General features: G+C 40.2%; 3 protein-coding genes across 3 annotated transcripts in view; all 3 read right to left on the reverse strand.

Moving 5' to 3' along the window:
• The window catches only part of LOC111237534 (trichohyalin-like), a 14,484-nt gene extending 13,708 nt beyond the window's left edge, over positions 1 to 776 (reverse strand). Inside the window, exon 1 of the mRNA XM_022766660.1 lies at positions 521 to 776. Coding sequence (XP_022622381.1) covers positions 521 to 713 — 193 coding nt within the window. The 5' untranslated portion in view covers positions 714 to 776. The remainder of the gene's footprint in view (positions 1 to 520) is intronic.
• Positions 777 to 2,534: 1,758 nt separating this feature from the next.
• Positions 2,535 to 6,827, reverse strand: LOC111237525 (zinc finger protein 250-like). The gene is made up of 4 exons (XM_022766649.1): positions 6,531 to 6,827; positions 5,938 to 6,034; positions 5,457 to 5,575; positions 2,535 to 4,565 (listed from the first exon to the last, which is right to left on the reverse strand). The coding sequence occupies exons 1-4, from the start codon at positions 6,775 to 6,777 to the stop codon at positions 3,016 to 3,018; spliced, it is 2,013 nt and encodes a 670-aa protein (XP_022622370.1). The 5' UTR covers positions 6,778 to 6,827; the 3' UTR covers positions 2,535 to 3,015.
• Positions 6,828 to 7,687: 860 nt separating this feature from the next.
• Positions 7,688 to 13,324, reverse strand: LOC111237535 (zinc finger protein basonuclin-2-like). The gene is made up of 9 exons (XM_022766662.1): positions 13,304 to 13,324; positions 12,910 to 13,012; positions 11,635 to 11,804; positions 11,483 to 11,548; positions 10,860 to 11,093; positions 10,680 to 10,805; positions 10,122 to 10,245; positions 9,657 to 9,713; positions 7,688 to 8,457 (listed from the first exon to the last, which is right to left on the reverse strand). The coding sequence occupies exons 1-9, from the start codon at positions 13,322 to 13,324 to the stop codon at positions 7,688 to 7,690; spliced, it is 1,671 nt and encodes a 556-aa protein (XP_022622383.1).
• Between the last annotated feature and the right edge of the window lie 4,401 nt (positions 13,325 to 17,725).

Consider the following 17,725-nt stretch of genomic DNA (forward strand, 5'->3'; position numbering starts at 1 on the left):
TCAATACCAGAGGCAGAACCACATGGACCTCAGATCCGATTCCAGGAGAACCTACAGACTGAAGTACCTTCAAAAAAAGGTAATTAAAAAGTGAATTAAAATAAATGTAAGGCGGAACTGGGGACACATGTTTTATTATTCACACAGGAAAGGTCATCTCTGTCCTTTAAACGCACAGTATGTAACTTCTGCCTCAAATGGAAATAGTGTGGGCTCATGGGATTTTAGGTGCTCCATCACCGTCATCTTCTCCCAGTTTTGATTCTTTCAGTGTCCGTTCGTCTGGAAATCAAACAGACCTGGTCATTAGAACTGTAAAAAACAATTAATAAAATAGTTTCACATTCAATTTTGAGCTTCTGGCAGGCAACCACAGCGCCGACCCATGCATATAGGGGATGTGCTATCATTGACAGGCGACCCAAATGACACAGCTTTACCATAGTAAAATCATGTATTTGTCTTTGAAACTTTGTGGTTCATGGATTTAAAAGTTTACGCCTAAAACGGAATGACCAACCGGTTTTGTTGAGTATGACCCGAGGCTGCAGGAGAACCTCCAGTAGTCTCCTCTGCCGGTCGATCTCCTCTCTGAAGCCCGACGCCTCCTCCTCGTACCCGGCTACGAGTCCGTCCACGGCCGCTAAGATTTCCTGGGAGGCGGCGGCGAGTCTCTCAGTAACAAATCCTCTCAGAACCTCGGACTTAGACATTTTACTGCAAGTCTCGCTTCAATCCGCCGCGTGTCATGGACAATCTTACTCGACTGCTGTTCCTCGCAGCGCTGCCCCTTTCCGGTTCCGGTACGTGCTTTAATGTCATCCGAATAGAAACCGCGACCCGCGCTAACCTTTACTTTTCATCTTTCTTTGCGCAGGTCGCGGTTTCTACTCGGATGACATTTGTGCTCGCACCCAAACCGGAAAGGTTTCATTGGGCTGTATTAAAACTGTCCATACAGTACTTCAACCGTAGTTACCGTGATGAGGAGAGACGCAGCGGACACAGCGGAGAGTTGGAGTGAAACGTTATTTTTTTAATAAAAGTGTAACATAAGTTAACTGTAATATTCTTATTAATTCATATTTGTATTTCATTTTATTGTTTAACAGAGTTTAACCTCTGCCATTTCTGTATTTTTGAATATTTGAAAATCTAATAAAAAGTTAATAACAGTGTCATTCCAACCATATTTTTGAATATTTGAAAATCTAATAAAAAGTTAATAACAGTGTCATTCCAACCATAATTCATTCTGCACTGTCGATCTGTTGATAAGAAAAAGGCGCCCTGAACCACTTGTGATAACCGATATTTATGCAGGAGTGATGCAGCCATCATTCTATCAGATCAGCCTTAGACATTTGCCTTATTGCTATAAAACAGCTGTTTTATAATATACTTATCTTGAAACTCACTCCACAAATCATCACCTGTATCTGGGTACTTGACAAATATGCAGTCTTTGTAAAACACCATTTTGTTTTATGTAGAGTGAAATTAGATATTTGAGAAAAATTAGAGGGTCACTAAATTTTACTATTCTTTTACTTTTTGTTGGAACATTTTTGCTAAACTGTACTGTACCCTATGTTGTGAAAATGTCGTTAATATGTGGTATCAGCAGATTTCAGGCCTAAATCTAGTGACCAAATTCTTTGAGATAGATATTAACATATAACCCCGCACGGTGGTACAGTGGTTAGCGCTGTCTGGGTTCGAGTCCCGACTCTTTCTGTGTGGAGTTTGCATGTTCTCCCCATGCCTGTGTGGGTTCTCCCCGTGCCTGTGTGGGTTCTCTCCAGGTACTCCAGCTTCCTCCCACAGCTGTGAGTGTGAATTGTTGTCTGTCTCTGTGTGTTTGCCCTGTGTGGTGACCTGTCCAGGGTGTACCCCGCCTCTCGCCCGAAAAGATGCTGGGATAGGCTCCAGCCCCCCTGCGACCCTACTAGAAGATAAGCGGAAACAATTGGATGGATGGTTAACATAGAATGCTAGATTACTCCATAATCCACGTCAGATCACTTGTAACCCTACTCCTGATACCAAATACTCAAACACAACACTATGAAAGACTTCCAGAAGTACTCAATAGGATTAGAGCCACATGTGAAAAAAATGTTTTGTTTTTTTATTCTGATTTTGATCTAAGAATTTTGAGATTAAATTCAGGAGTATGAGGAGTATTATATATATACACATTATATAAATAAAGCAGCTGTTTCATTGTAGCAATAAAGCAAATCTCTATGGCTGATCTGACAGAAAGACGCCTTCACAAGTAGTGCCTTTTTTACTTTATAAACAGATCTACGGTTCAGAATGAATTCTAGTTGAAATTAAACTTAATATTAAAATGTTCAAAAACCATTTAGCTCAAATCTTTTCCAACCAACATCACAACCAGTGGTGTCTCTCCTGTATGTATGTACCTGAGCCTGTCTCTGACATCACTGCTGTCTTTACTGAATGTCAGTGAGATCACTGATGATTCTTTTACAGATTTGAAATTTAGTTTTGTAAGCAAGCAAGAGTGGAGGAAGAAGTATTCTTTATTTTATTAAAAGTAATAGTACAACAATGTAAAAATTATTACAAGTACTACATTTAAATCATCAACTAAATGTACAAAATCTTCTCCCCTTGATTGGGAAAGCACTTCAACATCCAGCCATCACCCAAAGTCTCAAAGCAATACAACAATATTGTACAGTTACAACTTGTTTCATCAGTAACTGAAATAAATTAACTCTGAATTTATTTCTCAAACAGAAATACATGAACTCAGACTGTCACAATGACAAAATAATTTAGTATACAGATAGATATGAGCAATAATGAAACGCAGTTAAACAATAAAAGAAAATACAAATGTGTAAGAATGGCATAAAACAATACTGTTAACTTGTGATACACTTTCATACAAATTTCACTGGTGAATGTTACCTATGCTCTGCATTTCAATGATGCTGTGATGAGGTCTTCCAGTTCATTTCAACCAGCCACTATGAAGCTTCAGTTACTGCTGCTGCCCTCAGTAACATACTTGTGTTTACATGTCTTCATATGGTTAATGCTGGTTGAACGATACATAAATTGTTCACCACAAAAACTGCAATTCAAAGGTTTCTCTCCTGTATGAACTCTCATGTGAACCTTAAAAAGCCACTGTCTATGAAATCTTTTCCCACAAACATCACAACCAAATGGTTTCTCTCCTGTATGGACTCTCTGGTGCACCGTAAGTTCGCCCTGTCGCGTATATCTTTTCCCACAAAGACTGCAACTGAATGGTTTCTCTCCTGTATGTACTCTCATGTGCATCTTAAGATGTTGCTGTTGGTTAAATCTTTTCCCACAAACATCACAACCAAATGGCTTCTCCCCTGTATGGACTCTCTGGTGCACCGTAAGATGATCTTGTCGGTGAAATCTTTTCCCACAAACATCACAATCATATGGTTTTTCTCCTGTATGGACTTTCATATGCCACTTAAGATTCCCCTGTCCCTTGAATCTTTTCCCACAAACACTGCAACTAAAGGGTTTCTCTTTTGAATGGACTTTCATGTGCCCATTAAGATCTCCCTGCCGCCTAAATCGTTTCCCACAAACATCACAACCACATGGTTTCTCTCCTGTATGGATTCTAATGTGCATTGTAAGGTCCCCCTGCACCTTAAATCTTTTCCCACAAACATCACAACCGAATGGTCTCTCTCCTGTATGGACTCTCATGTGCCCAGTAAGATGATCCTGTCGGTAAAATTCTTTCCCACAAACATCACAACCAAATTGTCTCTCTCCCGTATGGGCTTTCATGTGCCACCTAAGATTCCCCCGCACCTTAAATCTTTTCCCACAAACATCACAAACAAATGGTTTCTCTTCTGTATGGGTTTTCATGTGAATTGTAAGATGTAACTCTTGCTTGAATCTTTTCCCACAAACATCACAACCAAATGGTTTCTCTCCTGTATGTTCATTCATGTGTCTCTGCAGAATACACTTTCTACTAAATTTGTTCCCACACTCAGAGCAACTGAAAATTTTCTCACCAGAGTTACATCCTTTATCACTTACATGGACTTTTTTACTTTTCAAACCTGACTCAGGTGCTCTGGTTTCCTTCCAATCATTTTCACTGTCTTCAGTCTCGGAGGACTCTGTGGCCTCTTCATCTGTATCTGGTTGAAGATGACCATGTGGATCTACGTTCCTGTCTGGTTCAGATCCTCCACAGTCCTCTCCATCAGCCTCTGTTTCCATCTGTTCAGCTGAGCTGCTGGACGGAGGCTCTGCCTCTCTGCTCTCTTCAGTTCGGCTTCGATGAGGCTGTGAAGACTGAGGTTTCTCCTCATCATCTTCACTCTTCACATGGACAGGAGTGAGTGGGACCTTGGTATCATCAACTTCCTCCAGCCCTGGAAGCTGCTCTCCCTCCTGACTGGTGCAGAGTTCCTCCTGTTCCTCTTTAATGTTTGGGCTCTTTGGTTCCTCCTGATCCAGACTAAGGCTCAACTCAGGGGGAACCTCTTCTTTAATCATCAACAGATGCTGAACATCTGCAGGGAACAATGAAACACACACATTATGGACAACTGTGACTTCATATAGTCTTTACTCAATGTCAGTGACATCAGTGATGATTCTTTTGCAGATTTGCAGCATTCATTCTGAAAACAAGCAGCAGTGGAAGAAGAAGTATTCAGGTCCTTCATTAAAAGTAATAGTCCGACAAAGTAAAAAATAAGTGATTAGAAGTAAAAGTTCTGCAATTAAAATCCTTCTAATATGAAATATTTGTTTCTATTATTCCTTTCTGTCATTAGGTTCATCTATTGTATTATTGTATTATTATTAAGATCTTAATGGGTCATGGCGGAAGGCAGGTGTGTGATTCTTGTGAGTAAACAATTCAGAAGTTCTGTAGAAAGTTACTTCCTTCTCCAGTTTCGACAGAGGGAGAAGATGGGTATCGCCCCTTAGAAATGTGCCGTCACCCAGTGAAATCACTGGGATCTCTCTTCACATAGTTTTTTAGGCTTTTCAGTTTTCTGTCATTCTGCTGCTTTGCTTTTTTCCCCTTTTGTTGTTTTTGACCATGTGTTCTTTGTCATTTCTTTTGCCACATGATTTTCCTTTGTCTACACATACTATCTTTATGTTACAAGCTAAGGCAACACCAACTGAATTATATCAAACCCTTTAAACTAGATCGATAATCCTCTGTGAATGATAAAACGCTGTCTCCAGTTCCCTTTAATTTTATTTCATCTTACTTGTTTCATCTGGAAAACATTAATCTCCACCTTGACAAGTAATTGATTTTTTTTTTTGATTTTGTGATTTGGTGGAACTGACCCTTTAAACTAGAGATAAACAGTGCTTTTCACTCTATCCTACACTGTCTCCAGTTCCCATTAAATTTATATTAATCTAATTCATAAAATTACCGTTTTTTGAAAGTACTTCAGTCTGTGGGTCCTCCTGGATGCTGATCCTGTTCCGAGTTTCACTGATCTGAGGTCTGCCTTGCTTCCTCTGCTTAAACTGACCTCTGGAGGAAAAAGACCTGAAAGATGAAAGATAATCCTGATTTTAGTTAGTTTCCAATTAACACTTTCATTACAAAATCAGTTAAAGTCGGGGCAGGAAACTAAGATTTCTGTTTTAACTTTAGCAGTTGTAATGTCGACTTAATACATCAGTTGTGACTGGGCTGTAGTCCTTTTGGTTTCAAGTCAGTCAGCTTCATACAGTAAAATTGTGTCTGATATTATCTGGTTCAAAAAATTCATTTAAAACAGCATTAATACTTTTTCAACACGGTAAATCAGACTCATTGAGTTTTAAAGGAGAAAGTAATAGAATAGACACATATATTATTTACATATGTAGACAAAATAATAATGATAACAATAGTTATGTAGGAACCTTGATGGCGTTCCACTATTCAGATCCATTTTCTCATTGTCCTCATCTTCATCCTCCTCTTCCTGTACATGGCGGAGGCTCCTGCTGCACTTCACACCTGAACAAAATGATAGTTTATTCCAGCTCACTGTAGCCAACTTTATACAATCTTTTTATTTATATATCTGCAACCAACTTTAATGTGGCTAATTCACTGCCCATAAATTCGGCATGTAACATAACCACAGAGCGGCAAGACATGTGGGGAAAATAACTCTCAATCTGTGGACTTCGGTCATAAACAACCCGCCACAGCTGCAGCGCTGCAGAGGATGTCGCACTCGAAAACAGAGGAAAATAAAGATAATTTCAAAATGAAAACCAAAATTATGAACTCGTTAGTCCATTATAACAAAGCCGATTTAAAGAGTACGTCGCCTTGATTAAAGAACCGTCTTATTTTTGTAATTACAGGTATGTGCATGTGTTGACAGCCCGAGTAAATGTTAAATTACAAGATATTAAAATGTAGTTCGACGCGGCCTCTTCCTCTACAAACTGGGACTTTCCGGTGCCTGGATTTACATCTTTACGCCAAAAACGGAATCACCAACCGGCTTTATTGAGTATGATCCGAGGCTGCAGGAGAAGCTCCAGCTGTCTCCTCTGCCGATCGATCTCCTCTCTGAAGCCCGACGCCTCCTCCTCGTACCCGGCTACGAGTCCGTCCACGGCCGCTAAGATTTCCTGGGAGGCGGCGGCGAGTCTCTCAGTAACAAATCCTCTCAGAACCTCGGACTTAGACATTTTACTGCAACTCTCTGCTGTGTCCGCTGCGTCTCTCCTCATCACGGAAACCATCGTTTAAGCAGCCCTTTGTATGGAAAGTGTTGCTAACTTCTAGCATTGTTTACTAGTTTGACACTTTTCCGGTTTAGGTACGGCCATAAATGTCATCCGAGTAGAAACCGAAACTTTTTTTTCTTCATCAAGTAAAACAAACAAACAAACAAACAAACAAACAGACATAAATTAATCGTAACTAATAAGTATAATTTTTCTCTCTAAGTCTTTTGAAACTTGGTCCTGGTTCACATTTTATTTTTCATAGACAAATGATAAAATGTGATTTTTACCCAGGCAACATTTCCCACAAAAAGGAAAATCCACTCTTTATATATATATATATATATATATATATATATATATATATATATATATATATATAAAATTGCTGTTCTTATCACATCATTTAAACTACTTAACAGAACAGGACTAATACATTTTTTTTTACATATATATATATATATACATATATATAATAAAAGGATCACTGTCCAAATGTAAAAATACACCTGCAGTTAAAATTCCACTTAAGTAAGAGTTCAGAACAATTAGCTAAACAGTTTTAGTTTTTATTCCAGTCATTATTGCAATAACACACAACAAACGCAGGGGGGAGCCCCCTGCACAGAGCATCATGCTGTTGACTACAGATTTATCATGGCAGAGAAAAAGCAATGGTATGTTAGCAGCGACAGAATATACAAATTATACATTGTTTTCTTTAAAGAATGCAAACATATAAAATGTTTTCTGGGAGTGGGGAGAACAGAGGGACAGTCACCTAAATTAAAAAGGGCTATCCTCTTTACAGTGGCTGTTTTCAGACAAAACTTGTCAAGCTGTGCCTGGGGGGGTAGATGTTGTTGAAATTTTAATCATATTTCTGTAACTGGTATGTTTAGCTACTAGAAAACACTGCAGACCTTTAACACTCATCCTCGTTACTCCTCCCCTCAAGCTCTCTTTCTATTTTCACTGGCATGCTGGACTTTCTGGGCTTCTTCTTTGGCAAGTGGTCACCTGACTCCCACTGCCGCTGCTGATTGGTCAGCTCTCCTCGTCTTCCTTCATTGCAACCATACTGACTGTTGCGGTTTGCCATGGTGACGGGGCTGTGGTCAGGAAGGGGAGCAGGTGCAGTGTGGTTGGTGTTGAGGCTGAGCAAGGGTCGACAATGTTCAGTTTGATCTGCTGCAGGAACAACCAAGGGGATGAGGGAGGGAGGTGAGCCCACTGTACTGTGAGCTGGGCGGAGGGGAGGAGGAGGATGCGGCGGCACCTGGGGGTGCAGGTCAGATCTGTAGGTGGAGTCATTCTGGTTGGTGTTCAGGACTAGAGGGTGAGGAGAGGGAGGAGGGGAGTCAACTTGAGGGGAAGGGCTGTGCTGGCTGCCATGGTGGGGGTTTGTATGACTGTTCAACCCCTTTCTAAGGGTGTGTATGCGCGCTAATTTGTATGCATCATCATCCTGTTGCCGAAGTGTGTTGCTGGTCTCTTGTTCCCTTTTGTGTGTCTCAGAGTGAGTGTTTCTGTGGGTATGTGCGTCTCTGCTGCCGCTGGTGTGTAGCCGTGGGTTTGGGTTGGCGCTGTGACGGTTTCGGCTTCGCAGCGAGCTGAAGACCATGGTGCAGCCCACCACTGTGCAGCGATGTTTGATCTTCAAATGGACAGCGTTGTAGTGGATCTTCAGTGTTCCTGCACAAACAAGGATGAAAATGGTGTTGTTGATAAGTTGGTGCTAACAGACCCAACACCCCACAGCAGCTATTTCAGAGCTAGAAATTTCCCCCAAAGATTAAATCTAACCACATAACTCATGACAATGACAGAAGAGATTCCTGTGTGACAAACACATCAGCGTTTCCTCATTGAGAGAAACTGGGACAACATTCATCAGCAGGGAAATATGGTGGAAAGTCGCAAAATAAACCTGCTGGAGCTCCAAGACACAAGATCAACCGAGGACCTTGAAGTAATTTTCTAACACATTTCATAGCATATTTTTCTTCAATCATATCTATTTAATCTCTTTCTAAAGTTGAGAGTATCCTTTTGTTTTTGTTTTTTGTCATGAACTACAACAGGTACATACAAAACAACTGGCACATTTATACACATCACTTCAAAGTCCAGATTCAAATTTGTGATGTAACAAAGAAAAAATGTATACACAAAAGAAAGGGCTTTTGAATTGAACCCTGTGGAGTGTCAAGACATAAGATGAATGGAGTATGTGCCAGATATATTGAAAAGTGACAGGACCTCAACAACTCTACCACATCTATTTGCTTTGTAGGCTTCACAAAAGGTCATGTTGCTTGGCTGTTTTACTGAGAGGAATTTGATTGTCCAGGTGTACCCTAAAAAAATACGGGTTGTTAAGTAAGGATAAAGGATGGGATCTCAAATTTCTTCAAATTAACACAACAAGACCAGCGGAGGACCTCTAATTCCAGGCCTGGAATTAAATGCTGTAAAACCCAAGGACACAAGATTAGAGGAAGACTTTGACAGGAAAGCCCAAGCCACTGGAATAGAAGAGGACCTCCAACTGAACCCTGTGGAACCCCAAGACAAAATATAAGTAGAAGATTTTGAACTGAACCCCTGAGAAAGCCCAAGCCACAACATCAGAAGAGGACCTCCACCTCAACACTGTGGAACCTGAGGTATCAGACCACCACAGGATCTCGAAGCCCTGTCATACTCAATGATCCAAGATCAGTAGCTGACCTGTAATATAACTGTGTGGAATTTCTAGACTGAAGATCAGTAGAGGATCTCATATTGAATCTTATGGCACCCAAGGCCAAAAGACCAGCAGAAGACCTTGAATTAAACGCAGTGGAACCCCAAGACAAAAGGATCTCTAATTGAACCCATCACATTCATACCTTTGTCATAGAAGCTTTTTCCACAAACGCCACAGCAGACCCTCCCCTTACGACCTCCTGAGGGAGAAGGAGAAGGCAGGGAGCAGGGTGTAGGTGGGATAGGATGGAGGGAGGAAGACGAGGATGGAAGAGGATGGAGGGAAGAAGAAAATGAGGAGGCAGGAACAGGACAGAGGAAGGAGGAGGAGAAGGATGGGAGAGGATGAAAAGAGGAGGATGAGGAGCCCTGAAACTTCGGGTAAATCTTTGGTGGAGAAGAGGAGGAAATCGATGGATGGAGTGAGGAAGACATAGGGATAAATAAAGAGTTTAAAGAGGGAGAGAGTGATGAGATGTTCTCCTGTTTGGCCATGCCCCTGTGAAGGTCAAGCTCTTGGTTGCCGTGGATACAAGGGTTCAGACGCCACAGCGACCGGGCCGGGTTCGGCTTGTCAGGGTCCGCTTTGATTTTTAAAGCTAGTTCACCTTTGGATTGCGGCAAAATTGGATCATTCTCTTGCGTTCTCCTTCCTCTGTCCTGCCTGTGTCTCTCAGCCAGTTTGGTCCCGTTGGGCTTCTGTAGACATTGTGTTAGCTTCAAAGGAGGATCCTGATACAAGAAAAACAAGGGGGGAGGGGGTCAAAGTCAGTGGAGAAAACAAAATGATGTGTATCAAAAACTTGAAGAATCTTTTAATGTACTAAACTGTGCAAAGGTTTTGAGGAAATGTAGATGTTTAGACTCTTATACGTCTGCAACAGATGAGTATATGAGGAGACAGAAGACACTGCAAGATTCTTGGAAGTACCTTGAAAAACTGTGAGCAAGTTTACTGAGGAGTGCTGCTGCTGCTGCTACAAAGGCAAATGGTGGTCAAACCAAATACTGACCAAATGCCAAATATTGTCCTACTGAACACATTATATATGGGGTTTATTGAAAAATAAAAGCTATTTATGGCATTACTTTAGAAAGCATCCACACTTCCTAAAACATCTGCACAGTGCTGTAGATGGCAGGATGTTGTAATTCAATGTAATGACCTTTGTGGGAGAAACCAAACACTGGAAGGCAGAGCTTGGAAAATGGAAAGGCAGAAGCAAAGACAGTCCACTCGGAAAGTTTTCAAAATGGTGGACAGTGTCGTTGTGGTCAGCCAGACTGCCTTTCTCAAAACGGCAGACGCCGGCCACCAAACACGAATCTCCCATTGATTTCCTGACCGTCCCCGATGTTCCTCCGTTGTGCTCGATGAATGTGCTGATGTTTGACTGGCAGCTCTTGGAGGCGGGCTTTAGCTCTGGGTCAGAGAGGTAACTGACAGCTGCCAGGCACTGAAGCGTCATTAACTCAACGATAGGGCGAGTTTCACCAAAACGAAGGAACTGTTTGAGGATGAGCAGCTCTTCTTCAGGAGTCACCATCGTCCAGCGATCCAACACTTTCCCACTGGGATACTGGAGAGAAGGAAAAGCATTAACTCCCATTTTAATATTAGAAAAAGTCAGTTTGTTTAATTGCAAAACTATTTAGCAAGCACTGATTTTGATCAATATGCAAGATTGCAAGTTTACCATTCAGCCTTTATTCAATTTTAGTTCTCATGCCTCAAGCTGAAGCTGAAGTTTTTTCTTGTCTTAAAACATAAGATATCAATAAAAGAACTATAACATATATACTGGTGCTTATTGGTGTAGAATTACATCAGAACATCTCATAAGAATCAGTGTAGCTAAAGGTCAACCTCCAATATATGAGATTCAGTTGTTAATCCTACACTCAGTATCTATAAAGCTTATTTTTAACATCAGACATTGCATTATAAATAACATGTATCCGTGTTTACCTGCAGCATGTACCCTCTAACATAATCTCCCAAACTCCAGCCCAGTGTGTGGAGAATGTGGCCAACCTGAAGAAGACAAAAAAAAAGTAAACTCTTACACATTAAGTGTGACGTATTGATCCACTGCATTCCCACCAGACAGCTGGGTGTACCTGCTCTGGAGTCAGGATGCTGTAGAGTCGGTCCAACAGTATCTTCAGCCGCACAGGAACGGCTTCAGCTCCGTACAGAACCAGTGAGCTCAGGTCGAACACCAGCCCAGGCAGGGCCACCTCCACTGGGCCACAGCTGGAGGAAGGCTGGGCCTGGAGCTTCTCCAAGGCTGAAGAGCAAAAGGAGGCCAATGAATTACAGTGACATCATTTATCAAAAAACACTTTATCAAAAAATTAAATATATACAATAAAGACACAATAAAACATATAACATAATATATAATTGAAAAAATAGAAAAACAAAAACAGAGGAGGTGACGCAGGTCAGTGGTCACAACGTGGATGTCAAAGGCTCACAAAGTTTTGACACACCTGTTTGTCAGAGCAACAGATGTGTGTTTACCGCCTATTAAAAACGCCACCTAACCAGTGTGTGTGTGTGTGTGTGTGCAGATGCTCTCTCCAGATGCTCTCTGTGATGTGATGACAGCGACACCTGACTATATGTCACCGTAGCGACTGCACACATCTGCACCGTGTTTGTGAGGGTAAAGTCAAACTGCTGATTTTCTCTGCGGCACGAACCCTCAAAGTCACCAGAAGAGCAGGAGTGGAGGTTTCTGTTTTCGTTTTCTGAAAACGTGTCAAGAAGGTGTTTATTTTGTAGGAACCAGAAAGTACAAGAGCAGCTGCAGTCGGGGCCACAGTGAATATCAACTGTGGCAACATTAACCTGGTGGAACACGGACATTGTGGGGACACAAACCTTATTATTTTATATGTTTTATTGTGTCTTTATTGTAAATATTTAATTTTATGATAAAGTTTTGCATTTTATAAACTCAGAGGAATATTGTATATATGTTCACACTTTGTGTTATTGGAGCTACGGAAGTCTTTAAAGGAAACTGATGGATATTGACATGAGCTAGTTTTCACTTACCTACTAAATGATTTCATAGTTTTTTCTTAAAAACTGTAATATATAATGTAATATATTATATATAGATGGGACTTAATAACGTTTCATCTATTTTTAATAGAAAACCACAGCTATTCAAACTGTTCTGCATCTTTCCCATTTTACTGTGGCAACATTAACCTGGTTGAACATCTAAATTGTGGCGACAGAAAAGACAATCATTTCAAGTTTAACAACTTATCTCTAAACCATCAGGCCCACTAGTAATAATACCATTATATGTGTGTGTGTGTGTGTGTGTGTGTGCGTGTGTGTGTGTGTGTGTGTGTGTGTGTGTGTGTGTGTCTTACCGTGTGCCACCCAGCCATGTCCACAGCGATCACATGATCTGACTTTGGCACTTCCTGGTTTGAAACACACACAGCTGCAGCTGGACGCTGTACACCTGATAGACTGGTGAACAGAACAGCACATAGATATTCTTTATATGTTCCTGTTTGACAGCCAGACGAACATGAGAGCATTTATTGTATTATATTGTTTATTTGTAAATTTTATATATATTATTTTGTATTATTTGTAAATAACAAATAATGATAGGATACAAATACACAAAATACACAAATGTATATACAAAATATGAATGTCCTGAATTTTTTGTATTATTGTTAAACACACACACACACACACACACACACACACACACACACACACACACACACACACACACACACAGGTCTGTACCTCCTCAGTGTCTGGAGTCATCCTCATGCCTCAGTCCTGCAGTCACAACAGAAACATCAGCTCAACCACCTGATTGGTCAATCAAATAAAACCTGCCTCTGATTGGACAGTTCTGCAGATTATGTTCAATTTATATTAATCTTTGTGATAAAAGTTTTTTTTAATAATCTGAGACTTTTTTCTTCACTTGTTTCTCTGATGAATAAAAGACAATGGATTTATGATTTAATATTGAAACTGAAACATTAGTTACTATAAACTATGAGCTTTATCGTTTCTATATTTCTGTATTAATTTGAATTGTTCATGATTTACTCATAGGTAAAATTATTATTATTATCATTATTATTATTCTTGAGTAGATTTCATAATATTACAATCTATACTTCCTACAATCCTACTATGCTACTGTTACATTTTAATATTGTTACATTTATTATTATATTTGACATTCATATATGACATCTTATATATACTGACTATTGTTTTTTTTCATTTCATTTTTTATGTGAAGAATGAGTGAAATAAAAACATTTAATTTAAAATGAAACAGTAAACTAACAATGTTGTGCAACAAAAATAACTTTATTAACTTTTATTATCATACTCATGTGATTAAAATAAATAAAAAATACTCACCTATCTGTTTGTTGTTAATTCACCACTGATGGAAAAAAATAATCTTCCTCTTCTCAGTTCATTCTCCTTCAAAATGTTTCTCGATCTAAAGATATTTTCTTGGATTTATTTCTTTGAGTCTTTATCCTGCATCTTAGTTGTTTGTTCCTCAACGTTTCTTCAGAAACAAATCTCTACTTTTCTCTCCCTCTGTCTGTGATGTAAACACCGTATATATACAGTGATTTTTCTTTTCTTTTCAAGCCTCTCCGTCTCCGACTCCTCCCTCTGACTGAATCAGTGTGATTGGACGAGGATGGATGAACGTGTGTGTTCAGCTTCTTCCCTCCTTTTTCTTCTTTCATTCTTTTGTCTCCAGTCCCACAGAAGGTGATGACGATGATGATGATGATGATGATGGTGTGAACAACAACATGAGGTTCAGGTCCTGAATCAGCCACAGATCAATGGCAGAGGGAGGAAGAAGAGGGAAATATTAAAGAGCAACACACAGTGACAAATATGATGAATGTGGAAACATCAGCACATGGGATTTGCTCCGATCTTATTTCACAGCGTTGACACTTTTCAACTCTTCAGACAAGCAGCAATTTCACATTCGCTCCTCGGACAAACTGATTACTGCACTTTGCCCATGTGTAAAATACAGTGATGGAAGAAGTACTCAGTTCCTGAAAGTACCAGTGTCCCAGCGTGAAAACACGTCGTTACAAGTAAAACTGAATTAAGTATAAGAAGGAAAGTATAATCATTAAAATGTGCTACTGAGATACTGTAATTATTACAGTAAATCACATTATTAATCCTGATGAATCAGTATGTAAACTGCATTTTACTGTTGGAGTTTGTTCAGCGGTTCCCAGCCTGAGATGATTAACGAGAGAGGAAAGAAGATTTTTAAAAAAGTTCTGCTAAATCTAAATCAGTTTTCAGTTTTTAGACTTTTTCATTTGTGACATATTGTCAGTTTCACCTATAAAGAGTTACTGAATGAAGCTTTCTGAGAAGGTTAGAGGGGAAAATGTTTTTTTACTGGAACAGAAATCGACTCAAACATCTGAAACATGACGAGGAGACAAACACCTCATGGCTTCATCTTCAACAATATGTTGTATTTTATATGTTTTTTGTTGATGTAAAATATCAATCTGAACAGCAGCAAGTAACTAAAAGTATCAAATATAAGTAGTAAACAGTAAAAAGTACTTTATTTCCCCCTGTAACGCTGCGGAGTAGAAGTATAAGTAGCACAAAGTACAAATGTACTTAGTTACAGTTCACCACTGGTAAAATGCTGTGACACCAACATGTTGCATTTAATGTCTCACAATTTAAAAACGAAAAAACATTCGATTGGAAAAAAAAAAACACAAATTTAATCGATAAGAAAATGAAAGAAACGTTTTTTCAGCTGTCGATCAAAAAGGGAAGAACTCAGAGCACAAGGATGAAAATAAATAAATAAATAAATGAATAAAACAGCTGTCCTTGGTGTGTCCGTCAGCCCCTGTGTCCCCCGGGAAACAGCTTCCCTCTGGGAGGAGGGTTCCCCCCCCGAGGGTCAGATTGAATCAGGGTGACAGTAGGGCACCTGGCCTGCCGCCACACACACTGATTAAACTAAGACACAACAAAACAACACAAGGTTAAATGAATTATAAAAAAACACCCAAATGTCTGTGTGCCTTCATCAAGTTTTCACGACTTCAACAGATTTTAACTGAGAAAAAGAAGAAAACTGCATGAAAGTAAAGTAAAAGCAGGAACCTCAGCAGCAGCTGTGCAACCCAACAAAACCTGAGAATCCAAAATAAAGATTCAAAGGTCTGTGGACATAACGGTGGAAACAATGAAGATATTTGGCTTCTTTTCTCATGAATTTGTTTCTTTGTGTTGTTTTTGTCTTGTCGCATTATTTCACGTTAAACACAGAAGTGAAGTTTTCTGCAGCGTTGCCGTGGCGCCGAGTTTCTTCTGCTGCTGTTTGACTTTGTTGTTCTTTTGGTGTTGAACAAACAGCGTGACCTGGTTCAGTGAGTTTAGAGAAGAAGACCTAGCCAAGAATACAGGACCAGGACACACACACACACACACACACACACACACACACACACACACACACACACACACTCTCAGGACAGCGAGGAGGTGGTGCTGCTGCTGCGTTTCAAATACGACCCCTCTGAGAGGTTCTGGTAAGTAAGTGTGTCAACGAACGGCGTTGATCACACACACACACACACACACACACACACACACACACACACACACACACACACACACACACTGAGTGTTATCGTCTGATATTCTAATTAGTACGACATCAAAACAGGAAAGAGGTCCACCAGCTCCCAGCAGACACACAGTCTGTCCAACAGCCCTACCTTCACTGTGTGTGTGTGTGTGTGTGTGTGTGTGTGTATGTGTGTGTGTGTGTGTGTGTGTGTGTACCTCGTATCAACAATATAAGAAACTTTTCAGGTTATTTCAGCTCCAGGGAGGAAAAACTGTGAAGTCGTTGTTTCTTTCTTCCAGATTCACGTCTCTTTCTTTCTGACGGGAGATTTTTTTAAATTTTTCTTCAGATGATCATGTTTACACAAAGTGTTCAGGAATTATCAATCAATCAATCAATCAATCAAATCAACAAAAACATTCTGACCTTTAACTCAGGCCTTTGCAGAAGCGTCTCACACCTGGACTCAGGTAGTTTCCTCTCGTCCCGTCAGACTCCATCCCTGGAGAACAAGTGAACTTCCATCCTCAGCTCTCTCCACTCAGACGTGTCCTGGAGCTTCAGGTCACCGTGGAGCTTAAAGGTGAGGAGTCACCCCTCGCTCAGGTCTGTGAAGGACAAAAAAAAAATCATAAATGAAAACATTTTGTAATGAAAAATGCAATTTTTGTATTTCACCATTCATTTATACATTTATTCATTTGAAGGTTTATTAATGTTTTTCCACATTTCTTTATTAGTTTATTTGTGTCTGTATGTTAATTGGGAAGGCGGTCCGAGACCAGTCTAAAGCAGGATTGGTTATAGTGGTGTGAAGGTCCTTCGTACCTGTCGACCTATATATACATATATATATATACATCTCAAGGAGATTTAAAGCAAACAGGAAGCAGCTGACCAGAGCAAAGTGTCTGTAAATGAGATATTTCAGTGTATAATTACTAAAAACATGTTTTCACTTCATCATTATGGATTATCGAGTGACGACTGATGGACAAAAAGGTTTTATCCATCTGAAATTAACTATCCGACACAATAAAGTGAATGATAAACACCAACACGAGTTCTTTTCAACCGCGATTCCCCGTCCACCCTTTACAACACCATTAGGTTCACAGGGTCTGTCAAGTATTTATGGGCGGAAACATGAAAAACTTGCAGCATGGTCCTTTAAAAACTAGCGTGCCCCCCCCTCCGTCACTTTTCTGTCATTTGTCGCCACAAACGTCGGCTTCAGGAGGTGAATTTTACATGACACTAAAGTCTCCGTGTGTGGTGAACATTATGTATTTAACAGGACATTTTAAAGCTCTTCTGTGTGTGTGTGTCCCCTCACATATGGTTTGTCTTTCTGAGTTTGTGTGTGTGTGTGTGTCCTCTCTTTCTTCTCCCCCACTCTTCCCATCCTCCCCCCCCCCCCCCGTCTCTCCAGTCCCTTATCCCACCCCTCTGAGTGCATGTGTGTGAGATCCCTCCCCCCTTTATATCTGTGTCATTACACCAAGGTTTCTCTTTGTAGCCGGTCCAACTTGGCACCGGTGCAGTCA

This window comes from Seriola dumerili, unplaced genomic scaffold (assembly GCF_002260705.1).
Source record: "Seriola dumerili isolate Sdu_G_001 unplaced genomic scaffold, Sdu_1.0 BDQW01000917.1, whole genome shotgun sequence".
Taxonomy (NCBI): domain Eukaryota; kingdom Metazoa; phylum Chordata; class Actinopteri; order Carangiformes; family Carangidae; genus Seriola; species Seriola dumerili.

What these genes read in the sequence shown, in the direction of transcription:
- LOC111237525 (XM_022766649.1), bottom strand. Translation starts at nt 6,777, where the DNA reads ATGGTTTCCGTGATGAGGAGAGACGCAGCGGACACAGCAGAGAGTTGC. An exon ending in GATCATACTCAATAAAGCCG is followed by an intron (nt 6,035 to 6,530) that starts GTTGGTGATTCC and finishes CATTTTGTTCAG; the next exon opens with GTGTGAAGTGCAGCAGGAGC. An exon ending in AATAGTGGAACGCCATCAAG is followed by an intron (nt 5,576 to 5,937) that starts GTTCCTACATAA and finishes TTCATCTTTCAG; the next exon opens with GTCTTTTTCCTCCAGAGGTC.
- LOC111237535 (XM_022766662.1), bottom strand. Translation starts at nt 13,324, where the DNA reads ATGACTCCAGACACTGAGGAG. An exon ending in ACATGGCTGGGTGGCACACG is followed by an intron (nt 11,805 to 12,909) that starts GTAAGACACACA and finishes TTTGCTCTTCAG; the next exon opens with CCTTGGAGAAGCTCCAGGCC. An exon ending in GTTTGGTTTCTCCCACAAAG is followed by an intron (nt 10,246 to 10,679) that starts GTCATTACATTG and finishes TTCTTGTATCAG; the next exon opens with GATCCTCCTTTGAAGCTAAC.